General features: G+C 40.1%; 1 protein-coding gene across 1 annotated transcript; it reads left to right on the plus strand.

The window, feature by feature from the left end:
- Window positions 1-1,125: 1,125 nt before the first annotated feature.
- LOC134204862 (ADP,ATP carrier protein 2) lies at window positions 1,126-11,176 on the plus strand. Its single transcript, XM_062679681.1, has 4 exons — window positions 1,126-1,284; window positions 9,749-10,193; window positions 10,258-10,492; window positions 10,562-11,176. The coding sequence occupies exons 2-4, from the start codon at window positions 9,769-9,771 to the stop codon at window positions 10,802-10,804; spliced, it is 903 nt and encodes a 300-aa protein (XP_062535665.1). The 5' UTR covers window positions 1,126-1,284; window positions 9,749-9,768; the 3' UTR covers window positions 10,805-11,176.
- Window positions 11,177-15,883: the final 4,707 nt, after the last annotated feature.

Below are 15,883 nucleotides of genomic sequence, written 5' to 3' on the forward strand. Positions count from 1 at the left end.
GTAGGTATGCGGCTAGTAAGGCAAATAGCGCGTGTCAAGTTCTATATGGGTATACTTGAATGGCCGCGGTCACTTAAAAATAGTGCAAAAACGAGTTTTCCAGGTTAATGTCAGCAGCGTGTGCACTCGAATGCCTTGCCGTTACCCGAGTAAGAATTGAATTTTTGAACGCCAAAACATCACATTTTAATGTTGAGCATATGTAACTTGAGGTACACAAAAAGGAACCCAATGCCAGCCTTATGTCATGTGAAATGACAAATATTCCCTACAATAAACAGCAACTTGACAAACCAATGGCAAATTTGCATATATTTTTGCATGAGTATAACGCAACAATTGTAATGCATGATTATTATTATTTTTGACTTTTTAACCTTTAGTGAAATGCTCTTCTGTGTTCTCATATATGATTAAAACCGTTCTGTGAGCAATGCATACATTGCATATGGGTACATTCTATTCATTTTGGATTAAAACGAGATTGCCTAGAGAATTCTTGCATTGTGTAAAATTTTGTTAAATCTTACTCCTTTACGGTTGCATATATGATTTCTCCATCAAGCTATTAGAAAATTTTCTCTGCAATATAAATAATTCAATTCTACTCGGGTAGATCACTAACGGAACTATTAGTAGAATATTTTAATCAAGTGTTAGTTACCGTAGTTTCATTGAATCAACAATTATTGGAAGTAAAATATGTAAACCTATCAACCACCCTCAACTGGTTCAGCGGATGCTATCGCGGTACCGCATTCTCGCCACTTTCGCTCCAACTGAATGATAGTGAAATTAAAGAATCGACGCCGATCTTCGTAAGGTCAAGGATAATGCACTCCAAAACAAACCAAACGGTACATTTACGTCATCATGCCGATTGCACTGGTCCCATATGATTGCGATCGAATGCGACTTGTGATGGTAGCTGGCTGACACTCACGAGATGCACGATCGTGCATCGTTGCCCTATAGCGTGCAGTGTCACGATCACGATACCGCTTGGTCGTACTTCTCTCACGGCTTCGGCGCAGTTTCAAATGCATCTTTCGAACCTCCGTAACGAGGTGAAGGTCGTGAGCGAATTGCATCCGCCGTCTCGTGATTAAAAGGAAGAAAATAAAGGCTACCCCGTCTGATCGATCCGCAATTGACGGTTAGTTCCTTTCCCGCGGTCTTCTAAGCAAGACTCAGCATCCGAACTAGTGAGCAGCAGCAGGAAGCGGATCCCCATTCGCAACTTCCAACTTGCGAATTATTGCATTCTTTCGACCCTAATACTAGGTAAGCATGAGGAATGAGGATAGTGTGGAAAAATGGGCGGTGTTGTGTTTTAGTGAAGTGGAAGGAAAGTACTGCAGTGCGAAAATCCAAACGGTCAGTCGATGATCGTTATTGCGTAACAAATAAAAACCACAAGGAGTGGCGATGATCACAATAGCAATACTGAAAAGTTTGAAGTAGATTCAAGTGAAAACGGCTATTTCCAGATAAATAAGATAAAACAGGAAATAATTTGCAAGGTGATTGCATAATTAATCACCATTCTGGCATAAAGTGAGTTAAGTGACTGCTGCAAATAATAATGTCAGTTCATCACAAGGCATAAGCCATTATACAACCTGAACATTGCATAACAAGTGCAGGCGCAAATCAGTCGTTGCATAACAGCGAAGGAACAGTAGGACATCCTGATGAAAAAACATCGTAGAAACATTCACTGAACATCCGATATTCCATGGTTTGCGGACTAAGCTTTCTCTAGATCAGCGTTCTCAACCTGAAGTAAATTCACCCCTACGGGTACCATTTCTCATTCCAGAGAACCTGAGATGACATTATGTAATGGACATATGGTGTACTAAAACTTCTCTGATGACTTTTGAATATTTACTATTTCTGTCAGATATACGGTTACAGTTATTGGGTTCATAACATGCAACTAGGGGTCTTCAATGGAGCCTACGTAGATGGTACTTCTATCATTTGTTTGCATATTGAAGCTGGACCTTTTTTTTCTGTTCGGGTGTGCCACTGCAACCTGTTATTAGATCTATTGTAGCGAAGCTGGACCTTAAAGTTCAGTTTATGTTAAATTTGTGTTGTATGGTACATATTTTTTCATGCTAACACCTATAAGTGACTATCATAGTTTTAAAAACATAAACAGACATCATATTAAGCCGGGGTGGAGCAACTTAGTCCTCCCTAGAAAAAAATAGCCACCCCTCCTTGGGATTTGAAAAGTTAGTTAGCAGTGATATCAATATTATGCTGTATAATGAATTACTGAAAAAGTTTGAAGACAAAAGAGTTATCTCCCATATTCACCCTATCACAATGAAATGATTGGAAGAAAAATTAGCTTATTTCTCATTTCTGAGAAAGATTCCCAACAGCACCAAAGAAGGATTCTCATCAGAATCCGAGATTAACTCCCATCAGAATCCAAGAAGATTTCCCATCAGAATCCAAAAAGAATTCTCATTGAAATATATAAAGAATTCCTTTCAGAATTGTCTAAGAATTTCAACCCGAATCCAGAATACTTCACACTGGATTCTTTTTGGCATCGTTGAGGGATACCTTTAGGAAACTGTGGATGATAAGACTGATTTGTTTCGGAATTCTTTGACTATTTGTTTCGGATTCCTTCTACGATTTTCTTCGGAATTTCTTGAAGATTTCATTCGCAGTCTCTCGACGTTTTGCCTGGGAATGCCTCAATGATTTGCTTCGGAATCATTCGACGATTTACTTCGAAATCCTTCGATGATTTGCTTCAGTCTCTCTCGAAGATTTAGTTCGGAATCCCTCAACGATATGCTTCAACATCCCTGGAGGATTCCCTTCGGAATCGCTGGAGGATTCTTTTCGGAATCCCTGGAATCCCTGGAGGATTAATTCAGAGTCCCTCGACGATTTGCTTCGGGATCCCTAGACAGATTGCTTCGGAATCTTTCGACGATTTGTTTCTACATCCCTGGAACATTGCATACGAGGATTTCCGACGATTTCGACGGAATCTCTGAAACATTCCCGTCGCAGCTCCTGGAATATTCCCGTCAGAATTTCTGGATGATTCCATTTGGAATTACTAGAAGATTCTTAATGGAATCCATGAAACATTCTCGTCGGATTCTTCGAAACATTCCCGTCGGAATCCCTGATGGATTCCCTTCAGAATTCCTGGAGTTTCCTTTCGGTATGCTTGCAGGATTCCTGTCGAAACGTCTGCCGATTCCCGTCGAAATCCATAGAACATTCCGGTTGGAATCACTAAAGTATTCTCATAGGAATCCTAATGGATGATTCCCGTCGGAATCTCTGGAGGAATGTTGCATTATTATTTAAAAAAAATCACTAGAGATAGACAAAATATTTATAAAACACTAGACGAACCTGCCCGATTTCGCTCGGGATTTTTTTTTTATTTAACTGTCAATCGTTGTTTTTGATTGCAGCGTCGCACTCTAGAACGATTTCAATTCGAGCTGATGGCTTCCTTCAGAACTTATGCAAAAGTTGTATTTTAACAATTTTCCAATTTTCTCCGTCAAATGCACCAACTTTTTGTATATTTATACAAACACAGCAGGTCCCAAGATGGATCGATTGGTGAGGAAATCTTGCAAATCGGTCAACCCGTTTGTGAGTTATATTGCCTCAAAGGAAATGTAAACTCATTTTTATATAGGGGGGCTGGGGGTAATATAAACATGCTAATGAATCGCGTCATTTTCATAAAGAAAACGTCGTAATATTGGGGACCTAAACCACTTACGTGAGTCTTAAATAGAAGCACTACGATGGCTTGAAGTCAATTTAGTGGGGAACAATCGAATTTTGTGATTTTTTTGACAATGAAAATCAGGATGAAAAATCTCGATTTCAAAGTATGGGGGTGAAGTGGAATATTGTGTGGGTAAAACGGACATGTTAAGAAATTAAGCTTAAAACAGTGAATTTAGTTGATGAGTTGTATGCATAGGGTAAGCATCTCTAAAATGAGCCTGTGTTGGAATTAATATATTGGTAACTTACAATCATTTTACTGAAAAAGTATAAAACTAAAATTACATCAATAAAAATCACTTAAAAATGACATTTGTCTGAACAAAACTCAGAAATTCGAATTTCCTAATGAATACTTGGTGTTTTCGGAGGTAAACAATACAAACTTTTCAAATAAAATTTCGTTGAAAAAGATGTATGTACTTCATATGGTCCATATTACCTTCGCCAGAACGTGTCCGTTCTACCCCACCATAACCCAATTTCTTAAATTTTTTTTAAAAAAATCGAATTTTGAGATAAATCATCAAATCAACCCATACACAATTTTTGGATGGACTAAGTTTGAGATCCTCGAGGATCATGCGGATTAGTTTTGCCGTTTTCTGTTTTAGAAGCCTGAATACTGCACATCAAAAATTACATCACAATGGCATTTCAGCCGTAGTTTACATTAAATCTTCAATAAACAGAATATTTTTCATTTTTTGAATGTAGTAAAACATGTTACACTCACAATTTGAAACAAGCAATAAGATCCACCTGATGGAGCACCAAATTTGTAACGATTTAGCTCAAACGGGACCCCTGTCCGTTCTACCCACCCTGTCCATTTTACCCCCACCTCCCCTATAGGAAGAAGATGCACCACCAATGGGAACCTGACGACGATCCGTTACCTATATTGTCCTTTGACTGTGCGGGACAAAGCCGAACGCGACTACACTTAGACGCAATAGCCATGCGCCATCAATTTAAGTCGTTGTAGTAATCATCGGCCAAACACTTCGATACGGTGGGCTACAACAGAAAGCACGTGCTTGAGAAAAGATAATGAGTGTGATTGATACGAAATTGCCTCAAGGGGTTGAACCAGTGGCGTAGCCAGAAAATTGTTCTGGGGGGGGTTTTCTGAACAATTTTTTTTTTGAAAAAAAATTTCTTCTAGAAATTTTGTCTCTGGGGGGGGTTTATGCCCAAAACCACCCCCGTGGCTACGCCACTGGGTTGGACCGTATTTAACAAATTACCCCTACGATAACTGAATGAGGTGGTAAAATGTTCGAACATTTTTGAGAAGAACCTCAAAATAGAGTAAAAGTGGCGCCAAACAGAAAAGTGCACCAAAAAGTTTCTGCGAGCCGGGTCAATTCAAATTTCCGCCCTACCTCACACAAGACAGGGCAAACGAATTGTGTTGACAAATAGGTCCTATGCTGAGGGCTAATGTGACAACAAAACGGATCATGGTTAACTCCTTGAAAAAGGCACAATACATGTGTCCGAAACGTCGGATGAAAACATAAAACCCCGTTTTTTGATCCCAAAAGACTTGAAGCCAAAACCTCAAACCTCAAAATAGAGAAAACATATGACCCACCGACTTTCTATGACACCAGCCACCGATCAGCCGCAGTCTTTCAGCATTCTGGTCGACAATGCTCAAAACAGGGCTGTGAAAAGCGCGGTGTCATCATCAGAAATAGACAAATCCCGCTAATTTAAATGAAAAACAAAAAAATGTGCCTGGGTCATCCTGGCTGCGATACGGCGATGGGCCGAACAATAGGATGTCAGTAGCCTGGCTCTAAATTACTTTTAAGCAGGCTAAGCTGCTCCTGGAGGTGCAACCTGGACATCACCACTGCAAACAGAAGCACAAATCGATCACGTTCGGATTGATGGACGGCACTTCTCCAACATTGTATACATATCGTGGCGCTAGCATAGACCAGGACCACTATCTGGTTATGTGCGCTCAAAGACGATGTCATTAACGATGTTCGCTACCGTCGGCCGCCTTGGTACGACCTAGAGCGACTGAATCAACCTGATGCCGCCTCTGCATACACGCAACAGCTCGAGGCAGCTTTGCCGGAAGAAGATGAGCACGATGGGGACCATTTAGATGACTCTGGGGTGCAATTAAGGCAACGTTCGACGAAAGTTCACACAGATTCTGGAGGAGAAGGACGCATGGCGGGCGGTCGCGCTGCAGCAAGGGACCCGGCAGAACGCGGAATGCTATAGACGGAAACTGAGACAGCAGACCCGCCTCTTTCAGACGAAGAAACATCGCATGGAGAAATCGAAATGCGAGGAGATGGAACAGCTGTGCCGTTCTCAAGAAACAGGCATGTTCTATCAGAAGCTCAACGCATCCCGCTTAGGCTTCAGTGATGGAATTAAATGGGAAGGTACAAACTCGTCTTATGACAAGTGAAGACATTCCACTAAAAAGCTCAAAATAATTTTCTCAACAAGATGGAAACCAACCAGTCCCTACCTCTTGAAAAAGGTTTAGGATGACATTTAACAACTCAGGTACAATAAAGCATAGCTGGTAAGGATGGTGTTGGAGATGAGCTTACCAATTGTCTGCTGGCCAAGACTGATAGACAGTATCTGGAAAATAAAACAGCTACCGGAGGAGTGGAAGGAAGGAGTTTTTCATATGCACCATCTACAAGAAAGGCGACAAGCTAGAATGTTGGAGCTTTCGAGCGATTACCATTCTAAATACCGTCTACAAAGTAATATCATACATCATCTTACGCCGTCTATCAACAATATTGAATGAGTTTGTGGAGAGTTATCAAGCCAACTTTGCTGACAGCCACTCAACAATGAACCAGATCTGTATGGCAAACTCTTCAAAAATGCCGTGAATACCAGGTTTACATAGCACCATCTATTTATCGATTTCAAGGGGGAATACGATAGTATATGGAAAATCATATATGAGAACGGCTTTCCGGAAGTTATGAGATTGATAAAAGTAGCGATGCATGGTGTTCAAAATTGTGTAAATATTTCGAACTCCAGTTCGATCGAATTCCGCAGGGGACTCCGCAAGGCGATGGACTTAGGTGCCCGTTGTTGATATTGCGCTAAAAAGTGTCACGAGAAAAGACGGGTGGAATATCCGGGGTACATGGACATTGTTGACCGAACATTTGAAAATGTGACAGAACTGATGTACACATGCCTAAAACGCGAGGCAACAAAAGTTGAACTGGTGGTGAATGCGCCGAAAACAAAGTACATACCAGCGGGCGGAACCGCATAACGATTGGGGAGTTAAAATAAAATCTCATAGTTTGACCAAAAAATCTGCGTAAACCTTTACGCAACTAATCGTTCTTGAACCACTCAACTTCACCTATAGCATACGTCTTCTTCCAGTAAACCCATTGTCAGTTTATAATGCTCCGAATGGCTGGTGGATCTACCAACTCCCACTTATCACATTAAATAAAAAAATTATATTCTTTCTTCATGATATTAAGTTACTCCTCCCGAGCAGGAGAAATTGGCTCAATAATACCTTATTCTGTTATTGATACCATACTCTGTTATGAACTAGCCCTGCATAAGAAGTAAAATACCAAAGGAACAATACCAAAAAATTATATGCACAATTCTTAAGCCATAACAAACTCAGTTATTAAATTGAATTTCAATACCAAATGCATAACCAATTATTATTCGTTTGGTATTGAAATAACTAAGCATGTTATGCCTCAAGTATTGTGCATATAATTTGTTGGTATTGTTCCTTTGGTATTTTACCTCTTATGCTGGGCTAGTTCATACCAATATCTGTTATCGTGGTCGTCGCTCCGGCTCCTTTTCAGTGGCTTCAGACTCCTCTCCCCTCAAACTATGAACATCATTTTTGAACGAACCCCTTGACGAACCCTCATTGGAGTATGGCGTTACTTACGTTGCACTGATTAGTGATTAGGCTGTCATTTTAGGTATAGCTGACACAATACAGCTTTTTGTTACTCAGTAGCTGGATACCAGATGCAGTTTGAGCCGCGTATGTTAGTGATCAGGCACTCTAGTCGTACCTTCTCACTCTGGTTGATGTCCGAAGGGCAACAGTGTCCCAAACTGCACTACCAGCTAAACAACAACTCTTATTTGGCGATCCGTTTTCAACGATCGACCTGTAGAAAACGTGGGATACGACTTGTTAGGACCAATGCTGTATGAGACGCTCTTCCTTAGATGTCAACGAATCGCTGGCAGCCCGAATTGGGGTAGTATGCAGGGCAAATTTCTTTTTCGTTCGATAGGGAATTTGGTTTTTCCTACTAAAAATTTGCCAGTCATTGCGATTCGGAGTTATTGCCTGTTGTTTTTTCGTTTTCCTACTGGAAAAAAAAATAAAACATAAAAATGATTCCTAGGAAGAACAATACCTACCTGGTTGGCTACAGCGTCGATACACCTATGTGTGGTGTATTGTAGAGCTCCATGATTCTCGGTCTTGAGCGATGTTCCTCCAGCTTCCCCGAACGTTTAGGGTCCCCAAGTCCGATTCCACCGAGTGCAGCCAGCGTGTTCGTGCACTTCCATGAAGTCACCGGCCTCTATATGGTTCTCTATTGAATATATTCAATTGTTTTCGCTATTCTTTCTTCCGACATTCGCAACAAGTGACCAGTCCTTAGCCGTGCGGTAAGACGCGCGGCTACAAAGCAAGACCATGCTGAGGGTGGCTGGGTTCGATTCCCGGTGCCGGTCTAGGAAATTTTCGGATTGGAAATTGTCTCGACTTCCCTGGGCATAAAAGTATCATCGTGTTAGCCTCATGATATACGAGTGCAAAAATGGTAACCAGGCTTAGAAACCTCGCAGTTAATAACTGTGGAAGTGCTCAATGAACACTAAGCTGCGAGGCGGCTCTGTCCCAGTGTGGGGATGTCATGCCAATAAAAAGAAGAAGAAGACCAGTCCACTGAAGTCTCCCGTAATTTATACGATTCACAATATTTTCTTCTTTGTATACTTGATACAGATCATGATCCATGCGTCTGCGCCACACACCATTTTCTAGTTTCCCTCTGAGTATTATCAATTTCCCACCTTATCGGCCGCGACGATTTGAAATCGTCGCAAAACAAATTGACGCCAAAATCGTCGCCAGCAGAAATGGCCATAAGATCTGTCAAATCAACTGTGAACAAAATTTTATATACTCAATAATCACATTATTTCCCAAAATTGAGCCCTGTTTTTAATGCAGATTGACATTATTTTCTACGATTTTGATAGTGCCTAAAAAATGGTCGGCGCGTTTTGTTACCAAGGAAACAGACAATATTATACACAGCATTTTTCGCTCGAAAAAACCCGAAAGCTCTCCGGTCTACCTCTTTTAATGTCCATGCTTCATGTCCATAAAGGGCCACTGGTAGAATCAGAGTTTTATATAGAGCAAATTTCGTTTCAGTCTGCATGTTGCGGGATGAAAGCGGGTTGCGTAATCCGTAGAAGGCCCTATTCGCAGCAGCAATATGTCTTTCCACTTCACGGGAAACGTTATTGTCACAATGTGAAATTGCTCTTATGCTACGTTTAGGCAAGGCGAGTGAATTGAGCAAGTCGCTTGAATCGAACGCGAATTGAACGCGTTAAAACCTTAATTCAATTCACTTGAACGAAAAAAAGCTGAGCATTCAACTTTTGGCAAGTCAATTGAATTCAACGGAGTTGTTCAATTCACTTGCCCTGTCAAAACTTAGCATTAGGAAGAGCAATTAAGCATATCAATAAATGCAAATAAATGTGAAATCGTGTAATTAATCTCCTTAGAATGCTATTTTGATCTCCCTAATGTGCTTTTCTCATGTTAAATGCGCGAATAAATGATATTTGTGAGGTTTACCAAATAGTACAAAAACAAACATTTACCCTATGTTTCCCATATTTTTATTTGCAGCCAAAACCCCCCGCTAAGCCATGTCCGGATTAGCCGATCCCGTTGCCTTCCTGAAGGATTTTGCCGCCGGTGGTATCTCGGCGGCCATCTCCAAGACCGCTGTGGCCCCCATCGAGCGTGTCAAGCTGCTGCTTCAGGTTCAGCACATCTCCAAACAGATCGCCGAAGCCGACCGATACAAGGGCATGGTGGACTGCTTCGTACGAATTCCCAAGGAGCAGGGAATCGGCGCCTACTGGCGTGGTAACATGGCCAACGTCATCCGGTACTTCCCTACCCAGGCACTGAACTTCGCCTTCAAGGACAAGTACAAGCAGGTATTCCTGGGTGGCGTCGACAAGAACACCCAGTTTGTGAGATACTTCGTTGGTAACCTGGCCTCCGGCGGTATGGCTGGTGCCACCTCGCTGTGCTTTGTCTACCCCCTTGACTTCGCCCGTACCCGGTAGGTTTCATTATGCCACGTTCCAGCTAGTAATCTAATTTCAAACTCGTTATTTGACTTTCAGTTTGGCTGCTGATGTCGGCAAGGGCGCCGGTGAACGTGAATTCAAAGGTTTGGGTGATTGTTTGGGTAAGATCTTCAAGACTGACGGCATTGTTGGTCTGTATCGTGGCTTCGGTGTATCCGTGCAGGGTATCATCATCTACCGTGCTGCCTACTTTGGCTTCTACGACACTGCTCGTGGTATGCTGCCAAATCCTAAGACCACTCCGTGGTACGTCAGCTGGGCCATCGCTCAGGTTAGTATCAAGGACATCAAGCACCATCCGTTGTAGTTAGTACCGCTAACGAAACATGTTTCATTATAGGTCGTCACTACCGTTGCTGGTATCGTGTCCTATCCCTTCGACACCGTCCGTCGTCGTATGATGATGCAGTCCGGTCGTGCCAAGTCCGAAATCATCTACAAGAGCACATTACACTGTTGGGGTACGATTGCCAAACAGGAAGGTACTGGAGCATTCTTCAAGGGTGCCTTCTCGAACGTTCTTCGCGGTACTGGCGGTGCCTTCGTACTTGTGTTGTACGATGAAATCAAGAAGGTGCTGTAAACTTCTGCAAAAACCCTGCTTTTAATGCGTTTTCGTCCTTTCCACTATGAATTCCCCGTAATCCCTCATTGCTTCCTTTCCTTCCATAATCGAATCCCGTGGTAGTTCCTAGTCTCTTTCTCTCTTAAACTAGTGTATTATTATGTATATTGTCTCCTCTTAAGCGATTCGACTGTTGTGTTCACGAAGCAACCTGTCACAAATGTTGCGTATTTTGCGTGTAAATGTACAAACAGAAATCTAAGATCCAATGTGATGCAGCGAAAAAAAATGAAAAATTAACAGGAAAAAGTGCGATGTAAAGTGCTAAGTGCGGCGAAAATATGGAACCTAAAAATAAGATAAACCGAATAAAAAATAAACAACATCAAACCAATCTGTCTTTCAATTGTTACGTGTTTCATACTTCCTATGAACAATAGGTTGTAGGTATGGTCTGACCTAAATATATACTGTTTTAGCCAATTCTGGAGTGAACAGCATCTTGGCTGTCTGGGATTATTGCAACATACTCTTCTGAATACTGGGTTTGTGGTTTATCCTTTTGCACACCGTCAAAGATTACCCAAGCTCGAATACTCCAACTGTTTTTTAGTCCAAATAGTTTCCTTACTTGATCCTCAATCGCCACTTTAACTTCGTTATTCCCCCAAGGAGTTGACTTTTTTCCTACTTTACCAGATGTTCTAGGTATGATCTCCGCTACTTCGATGATTTTCTTGGCTGAATTCTTCCGGCCTGTCTTTTGGAATACGTTCTAGGATTGCATCATCGAACTCGCTAGTTAGCGTATTCGTGTAACCACTTTTTTCATTGGCGTAATGGTGATGTTATCAGACTAAATTTTAACAGTACATGATAATGATCACTCGTCCTGGTGCCGTCGCCTACTTTCCATTGATATTTATCGGCAACTTCTTGCGATGCGATGGATAAACCCGATGCCGAAGTTGCTCCGAACGAGGATCTAATCTGGTGTGTCCCTCTGTATTCAATATCACAAGTTTTTTGTTCGTTATATATTCCTTAAAAATAGCTCCGTTTTGCACTCCCCCACATTGGACTGTGACAGTTAAAGGATTAAAGTTTCCTGCTAACACGAATAGAGTGAGTAACTGATTCAGCAATTTCGCTAGTTCTTCTCTCAAAGTCTGAGATGGCGTATCACACCAAATTTATTTATCGTCGTCCAGCAAACTGAATTGCTGGAATTGCTTCAGTAAATTTCCTGTTACTGAAACTTCAGCTAAGTTGGTTTTGTTAGCTGAAAATCCAGCAATTCATTGACATTGCTGAACATCCAGCAATGTATCTGTCAAACACTTATATTTTTATTCGTTCATTTCATTTGCCATGTTGCGACAGACGATGAAAGCCAAGGCGAAAGCTGAACCGAGGAATAAATTGGTAAACTGCGTTTTGGAGATGACAACAGCAGTTTGTAAGCAGTTTGCAGCTTACATATTTATTCAAGATTTCTTGAATGTTCATGTTTTTACCATATTTTTAATGAAAAACAAAGATTTTGCTGAAAACCAGTAAAATTTTAGCCGCGATAAAATTGCTGAAAATCACCAATAGTTCTGTCAAAATGCATTGCTGTATTGATTGCTGTAAATACAGCAAAATATTTTGCTGAATTTATTGCTGGTTAAACAGCACAAAAAAAAATCAGCAAAAAGTTGCTGGTTTCCAGCGAAAAAAAAAAAATTGTGTGATGATATGGAAAGTATAAGCTAGCGTAAATGGCGGAACTGGGAAATACTACTTGTGCGATAACTTTTTTTGTGTCTATTAGAGAGGCTTTCAGCCCTAGGCTGGCTCACCTCAGAGAAGTGCGGCTACTATTTGCAGCGGTGTTTTCATATGGAGAAATTTGTACAAGAAGCTTTTATGAATAGCGAGACCTTGTAACATTTGCCATGTCCCATAAAATTGGAATTATTCCTAAATAAATGTATTTTTTCTTAATGATATAGGAGTTAGAATTAGAACTGTTAAAATTCCCCGATAAAGTTGCCCATTTGACATACGGCCACTACTTTCTATCCCCACGATACGGCTACGCGTACGCCTACGCATAAGCAGCGGGAAGTTGCAAAAATGATCTATGAACAGGAGACGCAAAACGGGAGTTTTTTGGAGCTGGATAGGGTTACGGGATGTAATATTAGGCCAGGATGTAAAGTTGGCTCATCATGCAAACTAATCAATAATTCAATAATAATACATCGTTTTGTAGATAGATATTTATCAAAGCTTCCGTGAAAAAGTTTATCAAGCCGACTTTATTTATATTATGCAAGATTCGTGCACTTCTTCAACTGATAAACGCAATAAACCTGCGTGAAAAATTGCTTTGACTTGGTTTGTTTGCAACAACTTAAGTAGGCAGGCAGTGCAAGAGATTTTTCTTTTGCTCAATAAAGTAGTTTTTGCAATGAACTTACCTATTTTCGCACATTATATATGAACGGATAACAATTCCACTATGTTAGCATTCATGTTAAATTAACTATTTTCATGAGTATTGTAAAACAATTACCCAAAACTTTTTTGAACAATATTAGAACACTTTATTTTATTTTTTTTTTTTTTTTTAACTAATTTTATTTGCTTATTATTTAATACATGCATTCATCTCTTAGACTAGGTGTTCCGTGTTTTCTTAACACTATCATCCTTATTTGCTATGTTACGCTTTTAGTTATAGAGCTTGCTGACGTTAATCATCTTTCTCTTGCACTCGCACAGAGGAGATAGGATTTGTTTTCATCGGGAAACGCTTCCGAAGCGTTTCCCGATGAAAACAAATCTATCCTCCATGCGCTTGAAAGAGAAGGATGAGTAAACGTCAACAAGCTCTATTATTAATACATTTCAATTGCCTCTGGCAGTTAGAATTTTTTCCTCTGGTTGAATTGAACCATGTAGGAATTACAATGTTTTCAACTTAAACTAAACTTAACCTATTTAATATTAGAACACTCGTTGCCAAAATGACTGACGGCTGACGATTTCGCTTATACAAACGATTTACAGTGAATAATGCACCAACATTTCATGGACTGAAAAAGCATCCAACGCCAGAGTCGAGATTAGGAAAATTGGCCGAACATAAAGTCCATTTCTCACGAAACTTTTGGTGGATTAAGTAATAGATTTTTTAACATTATTGTTGTTTCTGAATACTTGGCGTAATAACCAAAAGTAAGAAAGCGTAATAACCAAAAGTAAGTGGCGTAATAACCAAAAGTAAGAATTTTAACCTTATACCCCATATGAAAAGGAGGCATACCGAATCTCTTCTGGCTTGAGCGTCCGTTCGAATAAGGTGCGTGAAAAAAAAAAACTTCGTTAGTGAGAGAGTGACTAAAACGTGCTTGTGCTTTCCACCTTAATGGACAAGATTGTACCCTCAAATATCCGGTCGTGAATTGTGCGAACGCTAGCGTATTCGTGAATCTGCTTCACACGGTTAGAAAAAAGTACCTAATTTTAGGGACTTTTTTCTCTTGCATCCCCCTCCTCTTCCTTTTGTTGTCATAAAATGTAGAGTCCTATAAGTTATAGTCACTGTAATAAAATGAAGAGCAAAACCACTCAACAAGGGCAGTAAAGTGTGGGAACCCAACTTTGAGTAATCTCATGTTTACAAAAGTTGAGTGAAATTTACCTAACTTTTGATTAGTTTCTATTTAAAATTAATTATATTTTACTTAATATTAAGTAAATTTTATTCAATTTCAAGGAAAAATTACTTAATTTTGGGTTCCCACACTGAACCCCCGATTTGAGTGAAAAGTACCTAATATTAAGTACTTTTTTCTAATCGTGCAGTGATTCTGAAATCAAGAATTATTGGGATACGTGCTCGTGCTCCCGAGGGAGATTGTAAGTGAAACAGATCGAACCCCGTTATTGTAAAGAACTCTAAGTGCAGAACTAGGTCCGAACTAGAGACGTTGGTATTATACAGAGATACTCGGAGCGAACAAAAGCAATGCTGGCTTCACGGCCAACAGACAAAAAAATTCTGTGCGATCGACAACATAAAAATTATTGTGAGAACTTGAAGTGACTCTCAGTGTGAGCTGTTATTTCGTTTGCTCCAACTACATATTTTGTTTTCTTTAGCATCATTTCCTTATATTCAACAATAAATATGATTAAATACCATTTATATATGATTTGCTATGAGAACTCTGAAAACATATTCATTTACTGAACTTTTCAAACTTTTTTATAATTTCTATAATATTGTTTACAATACCTATCTTTCATTTAGTACCGATTGGTAATGTTTGTTTACTTTGCTCGTTTGGTACCGCGTTTGACGGTTCGTTTGGTACTTTCAGCTTCACTGTTTGCGGGTCTCTATCTATAAACAACGTCTCTGGGCGTAGTCAGAGGGGGGATGGGGTGGGGGCGTTGCCCCCCTAAATTGTGGAAAGATTGAACGGGTACTGAAATGAATTCCCTCAAACATGTGCACTTTACGATCCAATCATATACAGAAATAGGTGGTTGAAATTCAAGATTCCCAAAACTTATTAGGGCATCCAGGATCCATAATATATGAAAGTTCAAAACAACTCGCAACATTTCAGGCTCAAAAATTCTCCTTGAAATCCTTTTAGAAGCTCCCATGGGAACTTCTGAATTCCTCCGGAAAGTTATCCACAAATTCCTCTGAAAATCGTTCGAAAATCCTTCTCATGTAATTGTAATTCCTCCTTATCTAGAAACCCCCCATTAATTTTTTTTAGGAAATTCCTTGAAGATTTCTTCTCTCCAAGATTTACTTCTAGATATTTCTTCGGCTATTCTCTCTTTAGGAAGAATCCGGCATTTCCTTCAAGCATGCATTCGAGAGTTCCTTCAAGAATACATACGGAATTTCTTCCCAAAATTCTACCAGAAGTTTCTTCAAAAATTTAGGTCGGAAATTCTCCGATTTAGCTCCATAATTTCACTTGTAAATCTATAAGAAATTCCTTCGGAAATTCTTCTAGGAACTTCTCCGGGCATTCCTCTCGGAACTCTTCCTTTAATTTCTCCGGGATTACTTCCAGGAAA

This window comes from Armigeres subalbatus, unplaced genomic scaffold, assembly GCF_024139115.2.
Source record: "Armigeres subalbatus isolate Guangzhou_Male unplaced genomic scaffold, GZ_Asu_2 Contig937, whole genome shotgun sequence".
Lineage (NCBI taxonomy): Eukaryota > Metazoa > Arthropoda > Insecta > Diptera > Culicidae > Armigeres > Armigeres subalbatus.